The 13,663-nt window shown below is 38.2% G+C and overlaps 1 protein-coding gene and 1 long non-coding RNA gene across 9 annotated transcripts in view; one reads left to right on the top strand and one right to left on the bottom strand.

Annotated features, from left to right (window-relative positions):
- LOC122412549 (uncharacterized) overlaps nt 1–13,663 on the top strand; it is a 47,586-nt gene that overhangs the window by 33,307 nt on the left and 616 nt on the right. For 5 of the 7 annotated variants that reach the window (XM_043422172.1, XM_043422173.1, XM_043422178.1 and 2 more), the window contains 7 exons: nt 5,527–5,790; nt 6,780–6,851; nt 8,034–8,214; nt 10,556–10,690; nt 10,982–11,133; nt 11,424–11,796; nt 12,740–12,929. In XM_043422172.1, the coding sequence (XP_043278107.1) occupies nt 5,527–5,790; nt 6,780–6,851; nt 8,034–8,214; nt 10,556–10,690; nt 10,982–11,133; nt 11,424–11,796; nt 12,740–12,929 (1,367 nt within the window). Of the gene's footprint in view, nt 1–1,730; nt 1,909–5,526; nt 5,791–6,779; nt 6,852–8,033; nt 8,215–10,555; nt 10,691–10,981; nt 11,134–11,423; nt 11,797–12,739; nt 12,930–13,663 lie in introns of those variants that run through there. The other 2 variants (XM_043422179.1, XM_043422174.1) reach the window with 2 other exon arrangements.
- On the bottom strand, nt 273–1,629 carry LOC122412551 (uncharacterized). 2 transcript variants are annotated; one of them, XR_006261385.1, is made up of 2 exons: nt 1,322–1,629; nt 273–1,248 (listed from the first exon to the last, which is right to left on the bottom strand). It is a non-coding gene; the product is annotated as an uncharacterized lncRNA (long non-coding RNA). The 2 variants fall into 2 exon arrangements; XR_006261384.1 differs by having other exon boundaries at nt 273–1,221.

Genomic DNA, 13,663 nt, shown 5'->3' with positions numbered 1-13,663 from the left:
TCTCAAGCTCGCCATCCTCGTTGACCACGAAATGGAAATCCTTTACACGACTTGTTTACCGTACCTACGTAAACGTGCGTCCACATTTTCGTATCTACGTATCCATGTTTATGTTTCCAAATGTCCATAAACACCTGACACTGCTGGTATAGCGGAGCCTTCCAACCACGAGCGGCGCGAACGACGTCGTTACACAGTAGTTGTTAATTTCAGTTATCGTCGTAATCCTGGAACACGAAGTCATCGCTGTTCGACGATTATTCGAAAAATTCTCAACTCTATTACTTTGTTTATTTAAATTTCTACAGTATCGACAAACCGACAGATTCACGCGTCGTTCCTTCCTAAAATGGGAAGGCGAATGAATGTTTTTGAAATTTTTATCGTTTCGGAACGCTTTTGATAATTCAATAATGATTTCATTTTTATATTTACATTCAATTTATATTTTTGTATACAATATTTTAATATACATATAATATTGTTAGTGAAATAAATAATTTGATTAGTTTTTAGTATGAGGCAGTTTGTTATACAACAGAATACAATGTGATGCGTATCACTCGAGGTTCGTACGTCTTCTGTGTCTTTTATCTTGTTTATTACTAAGGACGATCGTTGTCGAGCACAAGATCTTCATTTTAGTAATGAGACAAATTCATGCTCATACAGGAGAAGGAAACTGTAACAATAATATAATAATAATTTAGTAATAAATTAAACCCACAAAACTTTGCCTAAATTTTGTCACATCTCGTTGTATCAGGAGACGCGCGGTAGCGGTTCAATAACGATTCATAGTCGAACGTGTAAGTAAAATTTAACTGAATTAGCGAAGGTTACTTTCCTCGAGCAGATTCGATTGTTTGACCGCTCTCGCTCGTTGATGGAACGTAGAAACTGTACATTCTTTTTCACTCCAGTTTCTCAGCGCTAGCCTATTTTATTCGTACAACAATTAATCATTTCTCGTGATAATAGAATCGGTTCCCTCCTCCGGTCTCCAGGCACCTGGGTTGCTTTCCTCGTACCGCAGATAACTGTTCCTAAAACGTTGCGGTCGAAATGATCTCAAGGATGCGGGAATGTCCGCGTGAGATGTTGTGACAGCTGATCGAAAGGTCCGACGAGTAACTGTCAGACGTCGATTTAAGGACTTTTTTCGCCAGTTAGTTTTTCAGACCTGTTTCCCCTATTTTTTCATTGGAATAATCCACGAAACTGCACGATTTGAGAATAAAAGTGAGACTGCACGGAAGATAGAAAGCAGTGATTTTGAAATCCTTAAAAATGAATGGAAAAATAATAATTGCGTTCGTACCGCACTTCGTAGTTGAATCTTTAATCTTTACGACTCGGCCTGGTCCACGATGCGAGCTTGTGATATCCTCAAGAAAATGAAAACTATAAACGCTGAGGTTATACATTGTGCTAGGATCCTCTCGAAACGCCGCGATGCAACTGCAACGGTGAGAGCAGACATGCGAGAAACGATCGTGCGGAGTATACGGACGAAGGAGAATGGCCGTGGAGGTGGTTCGCTGGTCTGTTGGGCCCTGGGTTTGTAAGAGGCATGGTACGCGGAGTAACGGCTAATTGGCCACCTCTCTTCACCCAAGAAGAAGAGCATTCTCTCTCTTCATGATAGTGCGCTCGGTATAATGCACGAGACGGCGTTCTCGTGCCAGTTTAGACGGTTCCGTTGGCCGAGTCTGTTGTACGTTACGTTGCATACGCTGTGCTCCTCCGCGGTGCTTATCGAACCGGCGCGAAACTATCCGAGATCCTTGTCCCTCCGAGCGCGAGTGCGTTTTCTACCAAACTCTTTCGATACATTGTTAAATACGATGGAGGAGTCGTGTAGAATAGGATAAAACTTGGAATTTTTATCCCAAAACTATTTTTTGAGTAAGTTCTTTTTTTTATCGGCCACTAAGATTGCAGAGACGATTAAAAATGAGTTTCGAAGGGCTCGGCTTTTATGGAGCTCTTCGAAACTCAGTTTTAATGATTTTCTTAAATTTATTCATTCGTAGACACAGTTTTGCCGAATTTATTCCCGAGTGGTGCTTGAAGAGTCTGTACAAGGCACGTGAAAATGACAGCCTCAATTTTAAGTAATTCGCATTCTCTTGCTGCGTCAAATTAAATGCAATTACGTGAATCCGTCAAATTCATAAATATTTAGTTCCTCATAAAATACAAATCGTTTGGTGCTTGCTTTTATTTAAATCGACTATTCGATGGGACTCGACGATGCATTCGATCAGCTTTCGAAGGCAGTTATCACAGGGTTTATTTTATATCGTAATTTTCATTTCTAACCAAGGTCAAAATTCATTTAGATTACTACAAAATTTTCATTTCTCGTCTCCAACAGTATGAACGAAGATCATTTTTTACACATACACATATTCATACACATTTTTTAAAATCCTTCAACATGAAAAATGTCGAGGTCTAAAAACTTTTACATTTTCGCTTCATCATCGAGTGAGTTCGTCAAGTTCCTCAATGATTTTCAAACCTTACGAGCTCATATTCGAAGTATACTTTCTAGGTATAATTCGTAAAAAAATTTGATTTAATCAATAATTTGGCGTGGGCAATTCGTTAGGAGGACCTAATCGATTCCGAGTTGCACCAGGATACGTTTTCAATTGTCGAACGTATTGGAAACACACTTCCTCGATTTATATTAGCTGCATTTGGACATTGAGCACTAACTAGAGATCTTTTTATTGGTTTACCCATTATATTGGCGTATTCTTTTATCTTAACTAAGAGCTCTTTAAAAAAAAGTACTTCATTTATTGCAGCTGCTGCTCAAAGGCTGCATCGAAATTGTCAATAAAAGAACATGTAGGAACATTTGTGATGTATCTAGGACGCAGCAACGACTAAAAAGGCAGCATCAAGGAACGCCGCCATAATTTAAGCCACGCCAAAGTTTTGTAGAATTTTTCGCTGAGAAAAACTGGCACGATTCGACCGTCGCTAACTCAATTTTTACTCAGTTTCCCAGACATCCTTTCCTCGTAATTGAGGAAAGATCAATTTAACGGCCTGAATTACCTGTTGAAACACTCACAAGCGCCTCATTGTCAGTTTGTCACTTGATAAACAATGAAATCTCAAAAATATTTGATCGAAACATCGAACACCACAGTCTATGAATGAGAATCACAATTCACAAAAACGATGTTGTTTTCTCGATGAATTTCCATCAACTTTCGTCCTCGACGATCCAAGTATTCCTCTATTAATGAAACGAAGAATTAAAATCAAGATTTTTACTTTTTCATTCCATTAAAAAATCGTATTTTCCTTCCCATCGTTGATTTTATCGATAAATAACAAAAAAGCGAAGATATCATTCAACAAATCATGAACGGAACTTTCCCGGTTAAGCAACGATCACGCGAAACTGTTTAACATAAAGTATTCATTCAGCAAATCACGTCGGCGGATGTATCGCACTGGTACATACACCGTAACACAATCTTTGAATGAAACGGACCCGCACTGAGAAGAAGAGTAGAATAAACGATCTTGCAATAAACTTTACAGAAGGATCATTGTGTCAGAAAGCATTAGAAGTGTGGAGTCAGCTTATTTGATAAAATCACACTAATGCATATGGGGATACCCAGCACGATTTTCATAATACAGAAATTATTCATCCATTTAGCTCTGAGATTAATTTATCTGGATATAATTTATGTATAAACAAACTGTATGAGTTTCATGAATTTTTTTGGACCCAATGATTTATGGACTGTTTTCAATTAATTTATTTTTGCTCGATTCCATTGACTGAATTTTCATTTCGAACGTTGAGTTATCGGTCAGAAGCAATTTAGAGTCGTCCAGTGGGAGTTGATCTGGTTCTGGTTCTATTTCGATTAGTTTTGAAGGTGAATTTGCGTTGATCGATTTGTAATTTGGAAAAACTTGAAGAGTTCATTGTCAAAAATATTGAAAAATATCTCGAAAAATGATCTTGTTATCTCTGAATACGAGACACCTGGGGTCGTTATTATATTTAATTGGAAAATTTGAAAAAAAATTGAACGATATCGTGGTAGCACGATGTACGGGTCACGTTTATCGATCCCATTGAATAATTACTTTCAATGGATTACTCGGTTTTAATATTCACTGCGTACTTGGAAAATCTGCATTAGAAAATTGATTTTCCGAAGCGTGTGCGCATTGTTGGGGTACTCAAGATTGATCGCAAACACAAATTAAGGCTCACCATCCTTCGGAGCTCGAGGGTGAAGCCGGTATTGAGAATAATCGCACTTGCGATTGCTCTGGTCGAAGCGTCCCTGAAGAGTTTAGCACGCGAGCAAACAATGGTGACGGGTTCGTACGGCGCAGGGGTATTTTGACACGGTGCGGCGATATCTCCATTGTTTTAGATCGTACAATAGCGAACAAATTTTCATTTAAATAGATTTCAGCGAGAGAAACTTTTTTCTGCGATTGGTCGTAAGGAATTGTGTAGTGCGACAGCGATTTGAGTTTTGGCACCTGAAAATTTATGCCAACGACAAATTTGTATTTTGACAAACTTCGATAAATATGATTGATTGAAAGTGTCATTTGAACGACGTTTTGGAATGAACAATTCGTGGAATAAAACGATGAAATATCCTCATCATCCATCAATCCGAATGCACAAAAAGTCCAAAAAGTAGTCAAAGAAAACGGACAGCCAATCAGGTGCAGTTGACGCTTGCAGTTTCGAGTATATCACTTACGTATGCACATATATTCGTATGGTGATAACGATGATATAGCTCAAAAATTGGTTTCGAATGCAAACAGTTTGTCATTATTAGTTGCGCAATTTTCAGTGCTTGGTAATAAAATAACTGTAATGACAGAGCGCGTCGTCTCTCCAACCACAAGAGACGTCATTTATTTTCTCATCTTCTGCGTTTTATACACTCATCAAAAGAAATCAAGTTCCATGCATTTTCTTGCTCATGCAACGATGGAAATTATAGCAGCTTTAACGATCACAATAATTTTCCAAAGTTTTATCTGCGTTAGAACATCACAGATATAATAACAGCATCGAGCATAACGATCTTTCACAATTTTCTGAAAAAAATGATAATGACTATGATGAGCATTGATTAGGATAATAATTCTGATGGAATTACGACGAATGGAATTAACAAAGGACGAGAAAATATGACTGAGGTTGATACCAATGAAAATGAACGCAATTGCCAGTCGTGCTGGAATAAAAGTGGCAGTTTTGACCACACTCTCAACGGTTCTTGCAATTTTAATAATCACTAAAATACAGTTGCACTTAGTTACGATAATCGTAGCTAATGTGGCGATGCTACAGCATCTAGGACAGTTTGTAAATCCAGAAAATCCCAGCAAAAGAAAAAAACTTTTGTTATTCCTAGCAATAAATCTGGCAGTTGCTATTAAGGAGGTGCAATTACCGTAACGGCCTATGGGGTCGGTGCTACATGAAATATAATCTCTCTGTTGTAGATCACCGCGAGTCGGTGGTCCGCTGTCGCAGCCTTTGGCTATGATACCGCCCACGATGCACGGCCACGAGTTCAATCAGCCGCTATCGCGGGTCGTCATGGTACGAAAAACGGATCAACGGACGTTCAGCAAGGGTCGACGGAGCGGCGGTGAACCCTTGCTCGAAACTGTCACACGGGAGACTGTCGAATTGTTCAACGGTGGAAGGGCCGAGAGAAAATATACCTCCGAGACCAGGGACATCGTAACGCCCAAGTCGAACAGGTTTGCATCCAACAAATCACTTTTTTAAGAGTTATTTCCTGATACGAAGTTTGCGTCCTTGAAAAGACTTTTTTATTTTGGGTGTTTGACAATTTTTGAAAATACTTGTGTGTGTGGCTTTATTTAAATCGACGCAGATTTGAGCAGCTGAGTCCACAGCTCCTGGATCGGCCCTTAAAAATTGATGCTGATTGCTTTCAAATCAAAATTTAGGACGAAAGTCTTTCGAGTTGTGCTTCCGACTAGTGGAATTAGTTTCTCGGAGTACTTTGCTCGTGTGTCAATAAATCCGTTATTTTTGTATTCTGTTTCAATGATCTCTTGAGCTTCGGAAGAACGGACTTCGTATTTAAATCTGATTTCGAATGCTCTTCGAAATCACAGCTGTCTTTTGATCATTCAGAGATTCGTACGTTTGCAAATCATTTTGAAAATCAAGTCGTTTTCGTTTCGTTATTTGTGGAAGTAGCTTTCCTTGAAAACGTAAATACGAACTAATCGTAATTGTACCAGTCGTTCGAGGCTTTCAAGGGAAAAGAAACCGATGAAGATGATTACGTTTTATGAATTTTTTACTTTCTGCGTTATGACGCATGAACGAGCCAACTTTTTGTCACGACAGAAAAAACTTTTTTCATGGTTTCCATTCGTTGCATTTTAACGTGGAAGACTCGTTTTAAGAAAGACTTCAAAAATGTGATTTTCATATTTTTCGTACTTCGAAGTGCGCAATTACATTCCCTGAACCATGAAAAAAATACTTTTATCTCGTTTTCGTCTTTGTCGTCTTTGAAAAATATTCCGTTGAAAGCCCTCGAACGATGAGTTATAGCTGTAATTCGATTTAGAAGCTTAGGATAAAATTGGTTTTGAGGAGAGTATCATATGAGAAGTAGATTTAAATATAAACAGGATTGTTACGTAAGAAATGGTAAGAACGTTATTTTCATGAAAACACATTAGAAACGTTGTTCTCCCTTTCCCTGTAGTATGCCCTCGCTCAGCTCGAGTGGGACCAAAAAGAAGGTGGTCGGATTTGTCGATCAGTTGTCACCGGACAGGTACCAGAAATCCAAAGTTCTTTAGATTTAACTAGAGGAGAACTCTTCGAAAATAGTCAGCACGAAAAATGCATACTTTCGCAGCTTAGTTCGCAATGTTTCCACTTAAACTAATATCGTACAATTTATGCACAAAAATACTGATAAGAAACATCAAGGACTCGCACTGTTGTTGCAATCAATTGAAAATCATTTGGAGACTCGCAGCATTCAAGTTTCATTAGTGCAATTTAACGAACTTTTTCATTGTGGAATTTACTTAAGGACGATCGTATTTTTTTTGCCTACTAAATTATTCGCGCATTTTTCTTTCAAATAACGTTATTCCTCATTGGCTTCATTTGCTGAATAGATTTGCATCGGATCGGAGAGCGCAAGCTTGAAAAATCGATTAGTCGTGCTTTTACGTCTGAGACAAAAACTGACAATTACCAAACTCACTTAACCGATAAGTATCGTTAATAGTTTTGTAGATCATTGCACAGTGAAGGAGTGTAAATTGTTGATAAACTGGCTTCACTTCTTTTATAGATATATCGATTAATTCATGCGTCGTAACTCCGTCACGACTTAAATCGTAGTCTGTCATGTTGAACTCTGAAATTTTCAGCTTTCTCTTGACACTTCCTAGTGGCCGAGGGCACGAGAAGTACGAGAGAGACTTTACGACAATGACATTGTTTCTTTAGGGTTTTATCTTCGACGGAGAAAGTGGTCGGACGATACGAAAGTTTTTAAATATGTGAAGCAATAATTAAAGAGTCGATATCTTCTTCTGGTAGACTATTTGAAGCGTGGAATTATCGAAGTAAGTTTGAATCATTGAAAAAACGATATTTCAAAATATTGTCACAGAGCTCTCCAAGGGTGAATACTGAATAAATTTTACCATAAGATTTTCTTACAATGAGCATCCCCGACAAAAAAACAAATGCGCTTTGAGCTTCTCCATCTCTAACATTGTTTTTAGAGATTCTTGCAGTAACAGCTGACTCGATATTCTCATAAAAACAATGAAAACAATGAGCAAGAACGAGCGCTTGCCATTCGCATCTCTCTGCTTACCAACACTCTGTTTAAATGTGCTTCAAAGTTGTCGATCGAGCTAATTTTACCTGGAATGATATATTTTCTTAAAATGTTGTTTATGAGGGTTTTCTCATCTCCGAATATTCGTTTTAGATCGAGGGCAGAGTCCGTCAGATCCAAGTCACCCTTGACCGCGTCTCCGGCATCTCCAGGACCTTTGTCTAACTCTTTTCACGGAAGTTTTCATGGTAGCCTGGGAAGCGATGGAATGTCGTGCAGTAGTGCGAGATCGTCCTCAGCCTCCCCGGATTCCGCTCGTTATTCCTCCGCACAGGTAAGCCCGAGTATCTTTTCTCTTATTCATCACCGTCGAACCCGATCCCTCGGACAATTTCGCTTTCCAACTCAATTTCCAAGGGAAACGATTTTATCTTCCCATGGAGTATGAAATAATGAAATTCCCTTTCTCACAGTCCACAATGCCATCGAACGATTATTCCGCTCGCTGCATACCATAAAACTTTTTTCCTCGTTTCATTGTATGTGGCAGAGGACATTGAGTTCGAAAAGCTTTCATCCAAAAACGCAAGTCCATCAATTACTTCACGAATGTATTAAAAAATCGTATTTCTCAATAATTCATTTCCGTCACACTGCCCTGTAAATTTCGAACGCATTGATGGAAAAGTGCCCCATAAATAAGAAGTAAACGTTCCTTCGAGAACGAATACATTTGGAGATCGATTCGAATGTCAGCTTCCTCAATATTTTAAGCCAAATATGTTGTTTACCAAAGAATATGAAATCATCAGCGACGCTAAAAATCATTGTAGTTTCTCCTGAATTAATGAAGATCGGGAGGTTTCTGCCACAAGTCACCATAAAATCCGACTCCTCTCTCCTCATTAATTAGCCAGTAAATTCGGCACAGCGACGAATCAACGATACAGTTTGACGTCGATTTAAAGTGAGGAAAATAAAAATGCCGAATACGCGTTCGAGATCGGTGAGAAGCGTTGATGCAAATTACGTTTTAGAAATTCACGAAGCTGATTTTTAAATGAAGAAACGCACGTATCCGCTAATCCATTCGTATGCGTCCATGTGTATGCGTGTGTGTGTGTGTGTGTGTGTGTGTGTGTGTGTGTGTGTGTGTTTACGTCGAGATTGTACTTAAAATATTAGTTTCTCTCGGATACGCGTGCGATCTCGTTCGCGAGAGGAGAAAATAGTAGAATCGTATATTATTGCAAATGAGCATTTATGTACGTACACACATGTTTGCCACAGTATTACGTGTGTTCAGAGAGCGCTGTGTTTGCGAGCTGTGAGCCGAACTCATACATACCCAAAAGTGAATGAGAACGAGACGGCACGCGTGCGTTTTATTAAACGAGGCGAAAAAAATCGTTCTCTTCATTTTATACTTCTCATTCGAGGGTTTTTGTCTGTATGTTTATGCGAGTGTGTGTGCGTGTGTGAAAAATCGAGGCACGACTTAATGCAACGGACCAGACAGTTTTCGATTAGTCATCCAGCGTGAAGAAGACTCCTACCGAGAAATTGACTCGGAGTAATTTGCGAGAGTCTCTTCGCTTGGATTCTGTGATGTGCGATATTATCATTTTTTTCCCTTGCAAACCCCGTTAATCCGCTTCTCGTATTTGCAATGCGTCTCGACACTATTTGCACTTTTGCGTTCATTCAATTTATTCGTTTGTGTCCATAGGCGAGGTAGCTCGTTGAAAATTTATTGCACATCAACATGCTGAATATTTCGATCCAATTTATATTTTAATGAACGAGATTCGTGATATTGCAATAATATTTTTCGCATTTTTCATATTTTCAGTATGCGAGTTTTGTTCGAAGAAAAAGATTGTTCTCAATCTTCAGTGATTTAAAAATATCATCGGAACTAAAAACCAAAAAGTTTGTAAATAACGATTGTTTTGACAGAGAAGTCAAAATTATGTTAATTGAGGAATCTTTATGCATGAACTTAAAATAGAATAATGTCAATGGAATTTTCCTTGGAAATAAAACGAACAATTCGCATGAAAATGTTCATGAATTATTTAGTAGATTTTTTGAAAAAACGAGCGTCACTTCCTCCTTCACAAAGTCTCGTAAAACTTTTAATGATTCTAGCCATTTTGTTCATCAAACTAGACGCGATTTTTGAAATTGGAAAAAAATGAACGTTGGCTGCAATTTCATGTCGGATGAGCGACCGTTGCGAGAAGATATCGTGACTCGATCATCGAGTCGTTGGATTAAGTACCCGCGGAATATATGACAGATCGTGAAATTCAAGTGCCATGGGAAATCATATCTTTGGGTCAGTTTCATCTCGAGCTATATAAATATAATGGGATGAATGTATTGCGTATAGAGATTATTTCTGGCTTGTTAGATAAATCGGGGAAAGATAAATTTGCGGTTACGCTCTCGTTATACCGCGATAGCAAACGTACAAGGTTTCGTGTGCGTCGTTTTATGTGAGATTGTGGTCGTTGTAGGTCAGGTATAAAACGAAGGTTCGCGTGCGAACAATTTGCTCTTCTTCCTTCACTTTTTTCTTCCTCTAAATCATCGACGCTACCGTGTCTCGAAATGATAAATAAATTTCAAGGTTGTTTTGTACCGACATTTCTCTGTTGCATGTGTTGTAGATAACAAAGACTGAAACGCGTAAACCGTCTGTGCGCAGATCGGGACCTCCCAAAGAATTCATCGACCTGTGTCTTGGTACTCACAACTTTTACCGCGCGAGACACGGAGTGCCACCATTGAAGCTCAGCAAACAGGTAATCGAAGGAACATTAAAGCGGAACCGAATGACGATTCGTAAGAAAACTATTCAACTCTGCAAATGATTTGATCTTTTAACGAATTTAATTGTTCGTGGGAAAATTACTCGACTCGTGTTTTGAGAGGTTTCTTTTTATCCAATTTTCCGACGATGGCTGTCAGGTTTACAGGAGTTTGCTTTAGTCGTGAAAGTCGTTGAGTTTTCGAGCACAATGTCATTCGATTTAACTTTAAATAAATACGATTCGTTGGGTTACTCAAGTTGACTGATTTATCCACAAACACAGCTATGTAAAACAAGTCAAGATTGGGCCAATATCCTGGCAACGAGGGGACGATTGGAGCACAGAGCGAACATTGAATATGGTGAAAACCTCTATTGCATGTGGAGCTCGAATCCCAAGACCATTGTCAGCGGTGATGAGCCTGTCAACGAATGGTAAGCTTAGGCAGAAAAAAACAAACTGAAATCCATTTTTTGTGATCGGCTTCGTTGAGAATCCGCTCGTTCAAAATTCAGCGGTGAAAATGGTGATTAGTAAGAATTGGTCAACCTCATTTTGATGATATTCTTTCGAAAAAAATATTTGGAGAAAGTCTTCATTTTTTTAAATCAATAAACTCACTGATTTTTATTTTAAAAAGTTAAAATTTTCTTCTCGTCGCAGTTTCCAAACGCATCGTCAACGACTATTCTGACTGTTGAATAAAAAAAATGTTTTTGAAAAGGTATGCGGAGGAAGTACAGCATCAATACGCCAAAGAGCCAACGACTCTGAAAACCGGACATTTTACGCAAGTTGTATGGCGTGACAGTACAGAACTCGGTGTTGGAATGGCGAGGAATCGAAATGGCGAAGTTTACGTCGTGTGCAATTACAATCCAGCTGGAAATTTCCTCGGTAGCTTTACCGAGAATGTTTTAATGCCTGGTGGTGGTTCACCGAGCAAAAGAACGCCTGTGAGTATAAACAAACCGTTGCGCTCGCCGGTCGATGAGACATCCTGGCAGCAGGAAGCTCTTCACGTTCACAACGAGTGCAGAAGACGTCACAGGGTTCCAAATTTGAGGTTGAATCCTGAATTGACAGCAGCTGCCAAGGTGATTGTTCATTTTTATTCAGTTTCACAAAGCTTTGAGTATCATTCGATGCATTAAGGTAGCTCATGCTTGAGGATCGTATTTTATGGGTGTCTAAATTGGGTCGATTTTTACTTCCTCATTGAAGATATTATCACTCTAAATTAATGTTAGAGTCATTAATTAAAAATTGTAAATACATTTTTCCAACTTATCTTTTGGCGAATGAAATTACAAGCCAAAATCTTATATTCGTCCTTGGCTAAAATACTAGAGTTTTTCAAATGGATTAAGAAAAAAGTGTTAATAAAAAGACAGAAGGCTATGACAGAATTGGGCCAAGCCAAGAAGAAAGAAAATACCGAAATAAGCTAATGTGAGATTACCATTGTTCATTTTACCAATTTCGTTAAATCTTTAACGTAATATATCTTTAATACTAGTAAGACAATCGTCTGGAAATTGTATGGAAAGATAAACGATTTTTAAGGCACAGTGCCTATGACCTTGTGTATTTTTCTTCACATTTAAACACGTTTATCTATAAATAACCAATGAGACAAATCCTTTAAAAATTGAGAGTCGTGACGGTCGACTAGCCATTGAAACTTTGTGTGAATTTCAAGACTTCCTTAAGAAAATCCTTTCGTGCATGGCCTACCTTAAAAGTATTTTTGAGTAGGCCTCGAAAAATTTTAAGCTCACGCTCTTTCGTGACTCCGAGGTTATTGTCATACTTCTTGAAAGTGGTGAAATCGAACAAAATTGGATGATAGGTCAATCGAAAACCCTCAAATGCAACGGCATATAATTACGTTTTTTCGTATAATTCAAAAACGTTTGTTGAGCGTAAAGCTAAGTGATAATCACAAGTAGATAATCGACAAAACCACTTTATCAAAGTGAATCAAAAGATCAGGTTGGTTCTCCGTTGAAACGTCGCAAAATTTCCACTTTTTTTCAGGCATGGGCAGTCACGTTACTCAATACGAATAAACTCGTGCCACAATCGGCGTCGCCTTACGGAGAGAATATTTACTCAATGCAATGCTCCGATCCGAATCTCATTGCTTCTGCGCGGGAAGTTGTATCGAAGTGGTATTCTGAGAAAAAAGATCACAAATATGGCTGCGAGCCAAAAGTTCTCAACACTTGTAAGTCAATCAATTACCCAATCTATCATCGAGTAGAATATTTTTTACCTTTTCGATCCCTTAACTAATCCACTCGTTGAATCCACAATTGAGCTCATGAATTTTTACAGTTACTTCGAAACTTATTTGTCCTCTAACTCGATCATTATTTCACATTTGTCAGTGATTTTCATGCAAATTTTTTCATATTTATTGCTGCTTTATCCTCGTATCTCTTTTCCCATTAGCTTGGTTATCTTACTTTGAATTATCGACTTCTTCGAACTGAAAAATGCGATTGTTGCATTCAACAAGTTCACACGAACAGCTTTTTCTCGTTATTTAATACTAACCTTGGTTCGCTAGCTTAGAAAACAGTTTAAGTGCAAATACAATTATTCAGTAAAGTGTTGCAGGTAGTCGAGCAAGTATTTGATGTTTTTTCAATAAAGAAATGTCAAACTTGCCATATACTGAGCTGCATCGTGAATCTAAAGGTTAATCAATTCTTGATTGCTTTGCAATAATTTTCTGTCACTATCATTAGAAGGTTCACAACTCCAAATCTACGTCTCAAAAACCTTTCATTTTTTATTTGTTATCAAAATCTTACCTGTCCAAGAAAAATGAACAAACCCCCATTTTTAAATATCTCATTCTCTCCGTTTCGTTCAAGACGAAAAATCCAAAAGAATCTTCAAAAATCATAGCAAATAACTTGATCCAGTTAAATTGCTACTCGAAACCGGTCTCAT

Source organism: Venturia canescens, chromosome 6, assembly GCF_019457755.1.
Source record: "Venturia canescens isolate UGA chromosome 6, ASM1945775v1, whole genome shotgun sequence".
Taxonomy (NCBI): domain Eukaryota; kingdom Metazoa; phylum Arthropoda; class Insecta; order Hymenoptera; family Ichneumonidae; genus Venturia; species Venturia canescens.
Note: the sequence above shows the minus strand (reverse complement) of the source record. Positions and strands in the feature narration are given on the sequence as shown.